Below are 14,844 nucleotides of genomic sequence, written 5' to 3'. Positions count from 1 at the left end.
CGGCCGCGGGGACGAGGCGGCCCCAGCAGCAGCCGCGGGGCGGGCGGTTCTTCGGGCCGCCCCCTCCGCGCAGGAAGTGGAAGGGACGTCGGAAGCGCCCGCGGGGTGGCGGGCCGGGCGCGGGGGGATGCAGAGCGCCCCGCGGGGCGGGCGGCGCCGCCGGGGCCGCCGCGGCCGCCGCGCCTGAGCTGAGCGGCTCCGCCTCCGCGCGGGGGAGGCGGCGGCGGGGCCGGCAGGGGAGCGCCATCCCCGCGGCGGCCGCGGCCGCCCGTTCCCCGCGGCGGAGCAGGAGGATGCGGCCCGGCGCCGGGCTCTGAGCGATGGAGGGGGTCCTGTACAAGTGGACCAACTACCTGGCGGGTAGGCAGGGGCCGGGCGTTGGGTTTTGGGTGCGGGTGAGGGGCCCGCGGCGCCGGGGGAGTTCGGCCTGGTCCGTGCGCGCCGCTGCCGCTGCCTCGGGGGGTCCCGCGGGCGGCCGGAGCTGTTGGCAACGCGCTGGCTGAGACGTCGCTCGCCGTTCGTGCTCGGAGCCCCGGCGGGCGGCCCTGAGGCGGCTGGAGCCGGCTCCGTGCCTGGGCCGGGGGCCGCGCCTGGCGGTGGTGCCAGCGCTCTCTGCGTGCGGCCGGGCTGGGCCGGGCCCTCCCTGCGGGCACCGCTCGGCCCCGGTATCCCCCCCCGGGCAAGGGGCGCCCGGGCTTCGGCCCTCCTCCGGGAACGGCCTGGACGAGTCCCTCTCGCGGCCTGGATTGCACCTTGCTCTCAGCAGGATAGGCTGTAGGGAGCTCCTGTATCCCAGCCTGTAAAACATGATAAACTTCAGTTTCACAAAATCCATTTTTTAGAAGTGCTGCAGACGAAAAATACACCAAATGCGAGCATTTGCCAGTAAAGCTCTGGTTTTGTTTGGCTGGTCCTGTGCTGTGATAGAGACACCATCTCCCTCTGGAGCAGGTAGTGGACAGGCAGTGCTGTCAGGGTGAAACAGATCGGTCCTCTGACACTGAGAGGACTGATTGTCTCTCCAGAGCAGATCAGTGCTGGATCACATACCGTACTTGGCAGTATCTTCTTTACCCTCTGGTTCTTGTGGATCTGCTTTTTAGTTACCACTCTGCATTTAAAAAGAGATATATGCTTACTGTTACTGCTAGTAAATAAAAAAATGAAAACAATTACCTGTTATTATTTCTTTATCACGGAGCGGTGATAAATGGGGCACTTTTTCAATTAGCGTTACAGCTTGTAATGACACCTGTGCTGGAGCACATCCAGAAAAGGGCAATGGAGCTGGGGAAGGGTCCAGCAAATAAGTGATGAGGATGAGCTGAGGGAACTGGGGAGGGGGCTTAGCCTGGAGAAGAGGCTCAGGGGTAACCATATCACTCTATGCAACTCTCTGAAAGAAGGAATTTCTTCACTGAAAGGATTGTCAGGCACTGGAATGGGCTCACCAGGGCAGTGGTGGAGTCAACATCCTTGGAGGTGTCCAAGAAACAACTGGACATGGCACTTAGTGCCATGGTGTAGTTGACAAGGTCAAAGGTTGGACTTGATCTTGGAGGTCTTTTCCAACCTTAAATGATTCTATCATGATAGCATTATAAGAATGTGAATAATATGAAACCTTTAGCTGATTTCTGGAGTTTGTTACCTGATTAAGCCTCCTGTGTTAAAGTACACTGTTGCTGGATGGCTGCAGCTTGCTCTCTTGGGATGGCAATTGGGAAGTACCGTGGACCACACCACCATATCATCAAATGCATTGAGTTCTTGGCCACACTGTTGTTGCCATTCCAAACCCTAAGCGAAGTAGGAAGTTAAATTTTGGTGTGGAGTTGTAAAATAGAGGGACAATCTGCTCCTGTTGTACAGCTGACCCAGACTGTAATGGGCCCGTATAATTGTTATGCTTTACTGGAGTATTGTAGTGCAATGTTATTTTTAGAAAGAAAGGTGATTTACTAGGCAAAATGGTTTACATTTAGTTGTATTAGAAATTAGGGCATCTGTTCCAGTGAGTATTGAGTTTTATGAAATAGAAAAAAAAAAAAAAGGCATGATAATATACTTTAATCCAAGAAGGCCCCTAACAGTAATTTACTGTGTGGCATAATGCTACATAGAGTGCTCAAAGATATTTGTGTCTATGCATAAATTGCTCTCTTTTGTAGATGTAGTGAAGTCAGAGATCGTTATATAATTTTGCTAATGCATAGCTGGTGAAAACATTAGTAGAGGAGCTGGTATATACTGTCCTCACAAATGAACCTAGGAGAATAAGCCCTGAGTTCTATACACAGTGCCTGACATATGATTGTTGTTGGGCAATGGAACTGGACTACTTTGACAGAAAATGTCATGTTAATACTTAAGTATGAAATACAAAGTTTTCACGGAAATCCAGTAAGCAGAGGAGACTGTAGCATAGCTGTTGGTGATGTCAGTAATTTATTTGTATCTTATGAAGAAGTTCCTACAATCTTAAGATAAGTCTGCCTGAAAAATATACTTGAATGAGAATAGTTTTTCAGAGGTATGTAATTTATGAATCTTCAAAACAGGATTCCTTGGTGGCTAAATTAAAATTTAATTTTTCTTTAGAATGGATTATAGTGAAAAAAATACTGGTAATTTTGCATCCAAAAAGAATGGGAGTGAAATATCCATATAACATTAGTCTGGTTATAGAGCAGCTCTGGTCTTCAGACTGCATGGATTGTCTATTTCCTGGTGTGTTACAAAGATAATTTATTGTTTGCCTCTTTAATAAAAGTTTTAGCAGCTAAACAGATGAATTTGATTTACAATTTAGTAATTAGACTAAACTTCCCTTTTCATGTTTTTGATCTTGCTAGGGTGGCAGCCTCGGTGGTTTGTTTTAGACAATGGGATATTGTCATACTATGACTCCCAGGATGATGTTTGCAAAGGCAGCAAAGGAAGTATAAAGATGGCTGTGTGTGAAATAAAAGGTAAGAATTAATAGTTCTGCTTGAGGAAATTTTAGCTGCCAGGGAAATAGAAAAGGTCACTCAACATACATTTTTGCAAGGTTTTCTTCCTCTTTTTTGTTTATCTTGTGGTGCTTCATAGTTCACAAATAAAAATGAATGTGAATAGAGCTCTGTTTTGAGATTTAGAACCCACCATATATTACTTTTTGTTTTAAATAGTTGTGTACATGTGGCCCATGCCTGAAGTTACCTCAGCTAGTTCTACTGCTTTTCCCTCTTGTAGCTATGGATAGAGACTGAATCATGGATGCTGGTTTTCCAGAAGAGCAGCAGCAGTTACCCAAAAGGGGAGATTCATAAACCAGAGATGTTTAGTCCTTTGTTTTCCTGAGTCGTTTTTACTTTTGTCACTGTTAGCAGCTGCCTATGGGCACAGGTGATGGCAGTATTTGAGTTAGTACATGAACTGTTTGTGCCAAACTGTGAGTTTAGCTTGTAGTGTAGTCTAAGCTTATGTCAGCCTCCTTGGCTAATAGCAAAGCGTTGTCTAATTCTTCACTGCTGTAACTGTTGACCTCTTTTCAAATCTCTGCAGATAACTGGGCTTGTGATGTGGGTACTTATATATTAAAAAATGGAACTTTTTTTACGTGGACCACCAAGTATTTTTCATATGGTACCTCCTTTTTGTTAATGTTTCCTTGGTGTAGATGAAATCAGTAGTGTAAAGTGGGGAAGTTAATTTTTTTTTTTGACCATTTCAGTTGTTCGTTTTGCTTGTCATCTTGTTCCTTTGGTGAAGGAAAGATAATAGTTGAAGTCTGGATTTGGAGCAGTCTCCTGCATCCATGACTAGTGGGGACTAGATCTGAAGGAACTGTGGTTAATAACATGAAACTTATCAGAGTATTCAGTTAAAAATGTAGCATATAATAGACTGGAAACGAAGTCCACCTCAGTTCTTGGCTCTTCTACCTCAGACCAGATTTCATCTAGAAGAGAGATTATTTCAGTTTTTATCTGGTCCCCTGTTAATACCTGTCACTGCAACAAAGCTCTTCAGTATGCCACATTTAGACCAGGTGTGGAATACAGCAGTTATTACAGACTCATACACAGTATACTATTAATGTAGAAAGGGAACCCCCTCGTACTGGAGTCTGGCCACTGCTCAGTGTCAGGTCTCTTGACTGGAAGATGTGCTGGGCAGAAAGGTTGAGCGGCTGTGGGCTTTTTCATAGTTAGCAGTGGTGCATTGTGATGTACTGTATTACTGTGGGATTGTCATAAACATTTTAAAATATCTTGATAAGTATTTAATAGATAATTGTTACTGAGTTGAGGTTATTATTTTTTTTCAAAATTATTTTTTTTTGTCTTCTATCACAAGTTCATGCAACAGACAACACGAGAATGGAGCTAATCATCCCAGGGGAGCAGCATTTCTATATGAAAGCAGTTAATGCAGCTGAAAGGCAAAGATGGCTGGTAGCACTGGGGAGTGCAAAAGCCTGTTTAGCAGATACCAGAACAAAAAAAGAAAAAGGTATGTGTGTTACCTAGAGTATATCACTTTTTCAGGTACTTGTTTTCAGATAATCATAGTGCAAATATTGTGGTACAAAGTCACTATTACTGTCTTTTAATATAAATTGTTGTTATTTCTAATCATCTCTGGTAAATTCCCCCTCAGTGTTTGAGTTAGAAGAGGTCAATTGAGGTGACTTCTTAAGAAGCTGAAATACCAGCAATGTATTGTTGCCACAAGAACAAACATACTGTTTGTAACTGTTGTGAAGCCATTTCATTTCTGGTGCTTTGACTCTTTATAGTTACTATTATTTTTTCCATAATTTTTCTTGGATAGCTTAATGTAACTGTTTCCAGCCACTGTGGTGGGTATAAATTTTATCCAGTAAATTTTTCTACATTACATTGCAGCTAAGAAAGATTTCAACTTCATTTTTATTGGTAATATGCCTTTTTCATAATAGTCATTAAATTAGCAGCAGTTATCCAAAAGTAGAAAGTATTGTCTACTTCAGGTACAGTTCTTGACTCATTGCAGAATCCAATTTTCCTCAAAATTAAGTGGACATTCAAGTGAATTTTTAAGTTGGTATTTAAATGAAAAGTGCTTAAAATTACAATATATACATACATTGTATGCAATAAATTGATATTTCCTGGTTTTTTATAGAATTAAGTGAGACCAGCGAATCTCTTAAAACCAAAATGTCCGAACTTCGTCTCTACTGTGATCTTTTAATGCAACAAGTTCATACAATACAAGAATTTGTTCACCGTGATGAGGCTCGCTCTCCTCCCAGCATTGAGGTACAGAATTTCTAGAATGTCACTGGAAAACCTAATTATATAATACAGCTCAAGTTACTGTTGATGTCTTATGCCTTTTTCATAAGGCATAAGACATCAAAAATCTCCCTAATGTTGGGAGACGTAACCTAAGTGCAATTTTTGAGTGCTTGTGTGTATTAGTATAACTAATGGTGATCTATGTGTGTAAACTACCTGGATGTTTAAATGTAATTGTACCATGTTTTAGGAAACAGTTATGTTTCTAAACCATTTTATTAAAAGACCAGAAGAGCTGTTTTATGATCAGTGCAATATTTTGTCTTGTTTGGCATCTCTGGCCAGTGTAGGTGAAACAATCTTCTTTGCCCATTCTTACTTTCTTGTGTAGGAAGGTATTCCATTTTTTTATAAGTGAAAGCTAGTGTTACAGTTACAGGTATTGGAAACTTGCAGTGCAGATAAGTATCTCTGAATGTGCACAAGTACAATATTAGAACACTACTATTGCACTAGTACAATACCAGACTGTATTTCTGCTTTTGAATGAAAGTTGGTACTGGAAATTATGAATGGCTTCAGTCCTTACACTCTTGAGCAGTATGGGGACAATGTTATTGGTCACTTAGAGCAAAGCAAGGGGTTGATGCTTTGTCACAGCAGAGCAAATTGTCAGTTTACAGGAGGTGAAACTGTCCTGCAGGCTCTGGAGTGCTAAAACTGTTCACGCTTCCTTCTGCAATTCATTTGTTTCACTAAGTGATCTTCTGATACAAGGTAGTCTGAGACCTGCTTTGCAGTAAGGAATTGTTGGCTGGTACCCTAAAGAAATTCAAGTTTTGGGAAGAATTTACAATGCTGTAACATTTGTTTCTTAAGTTGGCCTCATTTTAAGGTGCACATTTAATTAAATAAAATAGGAAATGGAAGTTCTTAGCAGTAGTGAGGGAAAGTAGTGTGTGGGGGGGTGGTGGTGGTAGAGAGTTATATTTGCATATTTTCTTTTTTTTCTTGCTTATGTGTGTGCTTTCATTTATTTTCAGAACATGAATGAAGCCTCTTCCTTGCTTAGTGCCACATGTAATACATTTATCACAACACTTGAAGAATGTGTGAAGATTGCTAATGCCAAGTTTAAGCCAGAAATGTTCCAACTGCCTCATCCCGATCCCTTGGTTTCTCCTGTGTCACCATCACCTATTCAAATGGTTTAGACATTTTGAAATACTATCTTTTTTAAGTGTCATATTGTTAATTGGACTGGGGAGAGGAGTGGTAGAAGGCTATGCTATTGCCATGTGCTATGGTGTCCACAGTTGAAATGTTGACTCTCTTATAAATCAGAACTGGTCCTAACTATAAATCAGTAATTTTCCATTCCCAGTCTTTGTTTACTAGCCTTTACATCATCAGAGTAATTTATCATACAAACCCCTGTGGTGAGGTATCTCGTAAATGAATGAGGTTTAACTTTTCCTCAGTCCAGCTGTTTTTTTTCAGAGTGCTACTCTTCACTGATCCTAAAAATGTTATAACCTCACCTCCTGTTTAAATGCTTCTTGACTCGAAGCACTTCAGCAAGATGGCATATATTTCACTGTATATAATTGAAGATGTTTGTATTAATCTTTTATGACCTTATTTAACAAAAACGATAAATAATGGTAAAAATACTACTTGTATAACTATTCACTATTGATTATTTCCCTTAGAAGGACAGTGTATAGGGAATCATCTGAAATGTTTTCTCAGTTGTATGTATGGATTCCAAGATGAGCTATAACGTGGAATTTTGTTGTGGGAATCTCTTTCTTTGCATTTGCATCTTTTGTCTATTTATCTTTAATCAGTTTACTTACAAAGCCGATCATTATGATTTAAATTAATAACTTGCTTTGATATGCATAGAGATTTGGCAGTGATATCAGAGAAACCACAAGGGATCTAGAGGCAGGATTTGGCCTTATTGTGTGATGTGGAATTTAAGCTTCTATTGGTAAAGAAAAAATAACATGGCTCTGTGAGTAACTTTAGTGCAAGAGGGAATGAATTCCACAGAAATGAGGTGGTATTTTTTTGTAGTAAGCTATTTCCTGTGTCAGTGTTCTAGAACTTTTGATATTAATGGCAATCCATCTGTTTTCATATAGTTAAATCAGATTTTTAACTAAGAACAGTTACTTTTAATAAAAAAAAAATTACCCTCTCTCTTTGTAGAGACTGTAAATAGAGAACAATGCAGATATGCACATTATTCTTATAAGTAGCTTGTAGCATTTTGTTGTGGTTTGTTGTCTGGAATTTTTTTTTTCTCCCTCTAGATGAAGCGTTCCATTAGCCACCCTGGTCCTTGCTATTCAGAAAGGTAATTTTCTGTTTCATTAAGCTTTTTTCCTGTGTCTCAAAAGACCTCCCTAAACTTAATAGCACTAACATCAAAATGGGAGAATTATTTGCTTGGGTAAAAAGAATTAAAAATCATAAATTGATCTAATTTTTAAAACAAATGATGCAGATTATCAATGTCAGTAGCAAATAATGCGTCTGCTGTTTCTGATACGCTACAAAAATTTCTTCTTGCTAGAAACTTTATGAAAATTACTTATTCTGATAAGTTCATGAAGTTAGACCTAGAGCTTGAATCGCAAATATTCTTTTTGGCTCAGTATTTCAGATTCTCACATTATTTTCTTCTGCAAAGATTATATTGCCTTTTTGTTTCCCTTTTGAGGCTTTACAACTGTGAAATTAAGACTGTTAACGGTGCCATTTTTTAGTCTAGTATAGTGAAAAGCATTGATACTTAACAGTCTAAGTGCCAAAGTTATTTCAGATTTAAAGTATATTAAATTTGTGTGGGTTGTTACAGATTTTACTTAAAAAATACATCTTTTTTTTTTTGAAGGATTAATCACTCTGTAAAAGAACCAGGTTCATCTGTTCACCGATTTTCTCAGCGACGCAGAAGAACATACTCGGATACAGAATCTTACAGTGATACACCTTCTGAAGATTCTCAGAGTAAGTTGGAAAGGCGTTTAGTTTTCTTTCTGTACAATTTATTCCCCTGTTTGTAGCAGCTGTTCTAGCGCTGATATCAGCACGAGGAAACAAGTTTATTATTAGTTACCTAAAGTTTGGGTTCTGTTATTAATGAAGGCACTTGTATAGTTTGTTAGCTGGCTGGCTTGTGCTGGCTTCCGTCCATATTAAAAAGGATCTTACCAGCTGGAGTAGTTATATTGAAATCAGTGGGACTACTGGCAAGATAAAATAGAGACGTAATCAGAAAAGAGATGTTTGTGCTAATAGGGTCTTTGTGAACGGTGTTATGGTAAGTGATGTGGAATACTGCTGTTTGCCACCTGCTTGTCCCAAAAGAAATTCTCCTTTTTGTGGCCCTTGTGAGTGGTGGGCAGTAGTTTCCACCAGTGCATTTTGGGAAGATGGTTCATTTCAGTGGCTCCTTGCCTTTTGTAGAGAACAGCACTGTTCCGAAGGCATGCAGCATTGTCACTAATAAAGATCATGATCAGAATATTTTTCCCTCCTAATTAGATGGGCTGTCTGAGTTAGTGGCCAGTTCCTCTGTGGATTTTTCTTTTTTAATCTTGCTGTCATTTTGACTCCATCGTAACTCCTCAGGCAGACTTCAATTTGACCAGTTCTTCTTCACTACTCCTGGTTTAGGCTTGCTTCCTTTTGGAATACCTAGTGCCTCACTTGGATTTAAAAAGCCTGAGACCTGTGCATGATTGAAAGCCCGTGTGAGCAGGAAGTGATAGTAATGCTTTACATTCTGTCATGAAGCATGTATTCACACTTCAGTGCCATTTCCTTGCGGTTTTGATACTCACATGTTGCATGGTGACCGCCTCTTTCACCTGACTCATCTGCCCCAGCATAGGGTATGCCAGTATGTATCTCAAGCTAATAAACTTAGTTTAGATCCTGTTCTGTGTCTGATGTCTAATGTAGGTGTGTGTCAGTCAGGCTTCCTGTAACACAAAGCTTTTGTTCTTACCATCTGGGGCCTTCTGGTGTAGGTTACCCACTCTGACTTAGGACTGCTGAGAAGAGGCTTTGTCTTACAAGTTTCTGCTAATAAAAGGTCCTTTTTGGTTCCTTACCATGCAACTCTAGTCTCTACCTCAGCTCCTCTGGTTTTTTGTTTTCTTTCACGGTTTTATAAGTTCCCTCTGCTACCTGCCAGTTATTTTAGTTCTGTTGCTTTCCTGTCACGTAGCGTAGTAATACCCAACTTGCAGGAAGTCACCCATTTCATTTTAATTATAGAAAATATTTTCATTAAGTGCTTGTCAGTGCATCAGTTCTTTAAAAAAAAACCTCATGTATTCCTCATGAAGAATATCTCTGCACCTCGCAGGTTACTGTCTTTCATAATGTAAAAAATCATTGTATATGGAAAAATTACTTGATTTATACTGTCTGAAGAGTCTTCATTTTCATTATCCTTGGGCATGATATTGATGGAAATCTTTCAGGACAAGTCCAGAGTAATTACACTTCTGATCCCTTATGTATAGGACAGATAGCAAATAGAATAATTGACAGATTGCATGATATTTTTGGGGGGTTGAAAATTAAATACTTACTAATCTCTTCATAGGATCTACTCACTGTTCTAGAAGTGCTGTCAATGGAGATCTGGTATCATCAACCATTCCTGAAGAAAATAAATCAGTGTCAAAGGAAAGATCTGAACTGGAAGAGACTCTTTCATCCTTTTCCTCGTGAAGCAACTGAAAGTATTAAATTTTCTATAAATAATGCTATGCAAAAGCTGCTGTAATTATACTGTTGTTATAGGAAGTAGTAATTTCCCTTTTTAGAAGGATTTCTCTGCACTTTATAGAATAACATAAAAACTATCTTTGAAGTGTATTTTATCTTTATATAGTTTATTTGCAAGAGTATTTTCCTAATATTTCACAGGTTGAATGTGCATTTTTTGGAACAAATGATGGCTTTAACAGATAAGCATCCACATTTGTAAACGTAGCTCTTTTTAAAAAGTGTGAAGGTCTGACTGATATGTTAGTAAACATGCATTATAAACTTCAGCAAAAAGTTTTCATTTTTTTGGAGAAAATGGGACTTGTGCCATGGGCCTCTTGGTCATTTGTACCAGGTCATCCACCCAGAGCTGTGATTGGCCCCACAATGGCTTTTTTTGCCAGTGTAAGGGCTGTGGGAATGGGCACTAATGGGTCTGTTCTAGCAGCTTGACGGTAATTGACATTGCCGCCTTTAAAAACACAAGGATATACATAATCCAGTCCTTATTTTTAGCCAATGAAAGTAGAAATATTTAGTGTATTTTTCTAAACAAATGTATAAAAATAACTTAATATGAAGTATTTGTACCAAACATGGGATATTTAATAATTGTTATTTATTTATTCTTTTTTGCATCAAAAATTTCTACCTACTTTCAGTACTAAAGATCTGAAGATCTACTAAAGGCTTCAAAATGTGCATAAATTGTTTCTGGGGTGTGTAGTATCACAAGTAGTTAATACAGCACCGTTAAGATTTACTCTGCCTACTTAAGATGTGTTTTTAGCAAAGTATTATAGAAGCAAGAGCTAAAATGTTAGACTGTTTTAAGCTGCTGTTGTAATGAATATTTGTATCTCTACGTGTTTTATTTATGACATATTTATACAATAGGGAGCTTCTGTTTTTGTGACTCTTTTATATCATTTGAGGATGGTATACACCAGAAGATGGATTCTGCTCTCAGTTACATCAGTTTAAATTTGCATTAATTGTAAGCGAGGTCAGAGTCTGACTCTCTTAATAATTAATTAGTAATATAGTATAACAGTGCCTACTAGCACTTTGGTCCAGAAGGTTGTTAATGTTAGCATTGTAAGCTTTTGGGGATTTTGGGTGTTTGTTTAGGGATAAACTTGGTCTATAAAGTCTTAGCTGTAGAGCACTTTAAGCAAGCCATTTACTCTTTTTGATTTACACAATTGCTAAAAGTTGTACAGGGTTTTTTGCACTCAAGCACATACCAAAATCTGTTTTTATAATCAGATCTTCTTTAATTTGGTTTAACTGGTCTTCCTTTTGTGTATATAAATAATTTGGTTGTTTTGAAGCAGGCTGGAAAGGAGAGATGGGAAGGGGAGCTTTCCTTACAAATTTTTGGAATGTTGATTTATCTAAATCAAAATAGGTCCAAATGTTAGAGAAAAACATAAGAGCTGTTGCCCACATATAAAATGCCAGTTTATAAACCATTATGCCGGGTTCAAGTGGGATGGAATGGTTTGTAGAAGGGATTTGTGGATACCAGCTCAGAGCAGTCATTTGTGCTCAGTTCTGTCAGTTTTCATACAAACTATAATATGCATATCAGCCACACATATGCTTGTACATTTTTTCTGAATGTTTGCTTTAATGTATTCTGTATGACATGACAATTGTTAAAAAAAAAAAAAAGGTATTAAAAAAGATGTTCAGAGAAGTAAACTACATATTGCAGTGAGAGTGTTGTCTTGAATAATATGCTGTCTTAGAGCTGCTTTTTGAAATTTCACTTAGGTTTCTACCAGCTTGTATAGTGGTAAGTATATGTCACACTGACAGATTTTTTTGTTTGGATTTCAACTACTATGAAGAAAAGAGTTTGGACTTCAAGTTGTGCAAAAAACCTGAGACAGTGCATGTAGTAGTAAATAACAGTTTTAAACACTGCTATAATATGAAAGTTGTAGTGATCAGATTCAAGCACAAAATTTGCATGTAATTACTTCAGCACTGTTTTGGGTTTCTCCAGGGCACCAAAACCATCATTTCAGCTTTATATATGTATGTGATATGTTCCTGGTAAGGTTAAATCAGCTTTTTAGATATGACTGTGCCAAACATTCTAAAATGTATTTCAGTGAAATCAGTGAAGATGATATGCTGTGATACTTTAGGCATCTGGGGCTAGGAAGTAATTTCTGGAAATGATACTTATGTGGATGTTCTCACATTTTCATTTCTAAGTTTAGGGAGAGCTTATCAGGAATGCCTAATTGTATCACTCTTTATAGTAGAGAATGAGAGCTGAACTTCAATATAGAATATCAAAACTTCTAGTTTTGATCTCATGTGCTTCTGAAGAGATCAGTTGGAAATTATTTTTTTAAAATAGTATTTATCACTTAAAGAGTATAAGCATAGTATATCTATTTAGGTGAAAAGTGATAACTTCTAATTTGTATATCTAAAGTTTCTAACTTCAGATAAGTAGAAATGGAATTCTTAGAAATTACCAGCTTACAGTATAATGAATTAATGCTCAGGCATGCAGTGATTTGGAGAGCTGTGAATACTGAGATTACAACGTTCAGGGGCTTTACTGTAAATAATAATTCAGCTTCACTTTTTTAAACTTTTTTTTCCTCAGAGAAAGCAATCTTTGGGATAAGAATACTTCAGAGGTTGCTTCTGCATATATTTTTTTACTTCATTTATTTAAAAATTGAAATCTATTTGTGTATCTATTAAGGTTATTTGCACAAATTAGAAACCTAAATTTTGCTCTTTATGCCCCTCTCAGTTTAAGTATTCTAGTATAGCTGTTGTTCCTGCCAGTATATATTAGAAACTTTTAAAAGGGGTGTAATACCTGAATAAAGGAAATGTCTGTGTCTGAAAACTAACTAGAATGTGGTAAAATGAATCTCTCAGTGTTATTATGGCTATCCACTGTCACAGTTATTTTTCTCAGGCTGCCACATATGAAGTGTTAGTAGAAAATGTCTAGCTCTATAATAGGATTTATACAGCAGCTCACAGAGCTTTGTTAAAACGTTTTTCGTTATGCATCAACACCCAGGAAACATGAACACCAAATGCCTTCATAGACATAACAGTGGCAGTATATTCTAACTTTCTAACTAACTCTGCAATAGATTTAATCTTTAAAGAGAGCAAATACCAACTTGTAAAATTAGAAGTCCCAATATTTGACCTGAATATAAGAAGTAAAAATGTTTATTTGTTTCATTCAGAGACTGCCTAACCTATTGTCTCAAAAAATGTTATTCTTTAGGGAAGTGTTCCGTGAAATGGAATATTGAAGCTCTAGGCTGTGACTTTAGCAATGTCACTCTGTATTAGCATTCGCTTAGTGGTCTTGTGGAAAAACACTGGCTCAGCTGGTTGGCCTGTAACATTATCTATTAAAGCCGTGTTTCAGCAAAGCCTGTATTTTAAATCCTATTTTTAGTCATGTAAGTGACTCATCTGCCTAAAGTTAGGTGTGCTTGCTTAAGCAGTGTGCAGAGTTGGACCAGAGAGATACTGACAGAATGAACTTGCTTACACTGCCACACCAGTGTGCTTCTCTCTATCAAGTAAGTATATCTAATACTCAAAAGAGACCATGTAAGACTGAGATTCCAGTAGCCTTTGTGAAGAGTCCATCTGCAGATCCTGGCTGTCACTATTTCTTTCTTCTGCGGTGACCAATTGACCAATAACTAGAGGATTTTTAGTGTTAATTTTATTACATACCTGTGTACACGAGTTAGTTGTTGGTTAAACAAGACTGTACCTATGTATTTTTGTGTCTTGTACTGACTTTGTTGGTTGAGGTTTTTTTAAATATCTAATGAAATGAGAATTGGAAACTCTCCTGAGTTGTTTGGTTTTCTTTTTTTTTCTTAGAATGGTTTAAAGATTAGAATGAACAGCCTTTTCTACTTCATTTTTATTATTTTTTTTTACTTTCCTCCCCAAGAAAGAATTACCATGCACTCTTAAACTCTTTCATCTTTGTTTCTAAATGTTCCTGGTTGCATTACTTGACAATCATAAAGTTGGGATTTTGTCCTGACCCAAAAGCTTATGTCTTCCGAAATCCTTATTTTTACTTTAGTCCTTCTGTCATTCTTAGCTTTCCTGCATTATGTGGATAGATAGTGCTTGATAATATATAGGTTTGTAGGAAATTATAAAAAAGAATTTGGCTTCTATAGTGAGTTTTTGGACTAGGTTTTTAAACATTCTACCTGCTTTACTACTTCTGATAATTTTGAGCCTTTTTTATTTTTTCTTAGTAGTAATGGTATGCTGGGAGTCATAGTGATGCATAGTGTCTGCTAACTAATGCTCCTGCTACACTAAGGAGAATTTTCAGCCCCTGAAGTGTTGCATTGCTCTGAGTGTGTTTTCTCTCAAGGTTTTTCTACAGACCAGAGTGAATTCTAGAAGCAGAGTTACACCTTGGACCTCGATACTCTTTTTCCCACAGATAACGAAATTTGGACCTGCCTGTGTGGTACTTGTGATTCACAACCCAAACCCCCTCATCCCCCCTGCCCAAATGTAAAGGCAAGCTTTACTCTTTCTTACAGGTATGTCAGCTGACTTGAGGAATGGAAAACTGGTGGGACATAGGCCCTTAAAAACCCATGGGAGGTCCAGGCAGTTAGGGTCAACTAGTCTGTACTAGTTGCAGATGCCAAAAAAATAGAGGGTATAGAGGAAAGTGTGGAAATAACAGAGGGATAAGAACACCACAATGCTTAGATATATGCTAGAATTT

The 14,844-nt window shown here is 38.4% G+C and overlaps 1 protein-coding gene across 1 annotated transcript; it reads left to right on the top strand.

Annotated features, from left to right (window-relative positions):
* The first annotated feature begins 208 nt into the window (after positions 1–208).
* On the top strand, positions 209–13,932 carry PLEKHA3 (pleckstrin homology domain containing A3). Its single transcript, XM_050339982.1, has 8 exons — positions 209–360; positions 2,856–2,972; positions 4,345–4,500; positions 5,155–5,291; positions 6,314–6,478; positions 7,592–7,635; positions 8,176–8,291; positions 9,901–13,932. The coding sequence occupies exons 1-8, from the start codon at positions 321–323 to the stop codon at positions 10,026–10,028; spliced, it is 903 nt and encodes a 300-aa protein (XP_050195939.1). The 5' UTR covers positions 209–320; the 3' UTR covers positions 10,029–13,932.
* The last annotated feature ends 912 nt before the right edge of the window (positions 13,933–14,844 follow it).

Source organism: Myiozetetes cayanensis, unplaced genomic scaffold (genome assembly GCF_022539395.1).
Source record: "Myiozetetes cayanensis isolate MyiCay16 unplaced genomic scaffold, myiCay2020 scf9, whole genome shotgun sequence".
Classification (NCBI taxonomy): domain Eukaryota; kingdom Metazoa; phylum Chordata; class Aves; order Passeriformes; family Tyrannidae; genus Myiozetetes; species Myiozetetes cayanensis.
This window is presented reverse-complemented; position numbering and strand designations above follow the sequence as displayed.

Excerpts from the sequence above, each read along its gene's own strand:
- PLEKHA3 (XM_050339982.1), top strand. The coding sequence starts at position 321 with ATGGAGGGGGTCCTGTACAAGTGGACCAACTACCTGGCGG. Across the intron at positions 361-2,855 it reads GTGGACCAACTACCTGGCGG|GGTGGCAGCCTCGGTGGTTT; the intron begins GTAGGCAGGGGC and ends TGATCTTGCTAG. Across the intron at positions 2,973-4,344 it reads GGCTGTGTGTGAAATAAAAG|TTCATGCAACAGACAACACG; the intron begins GTAAGAATTAAT and ends TTCTATCACAAG.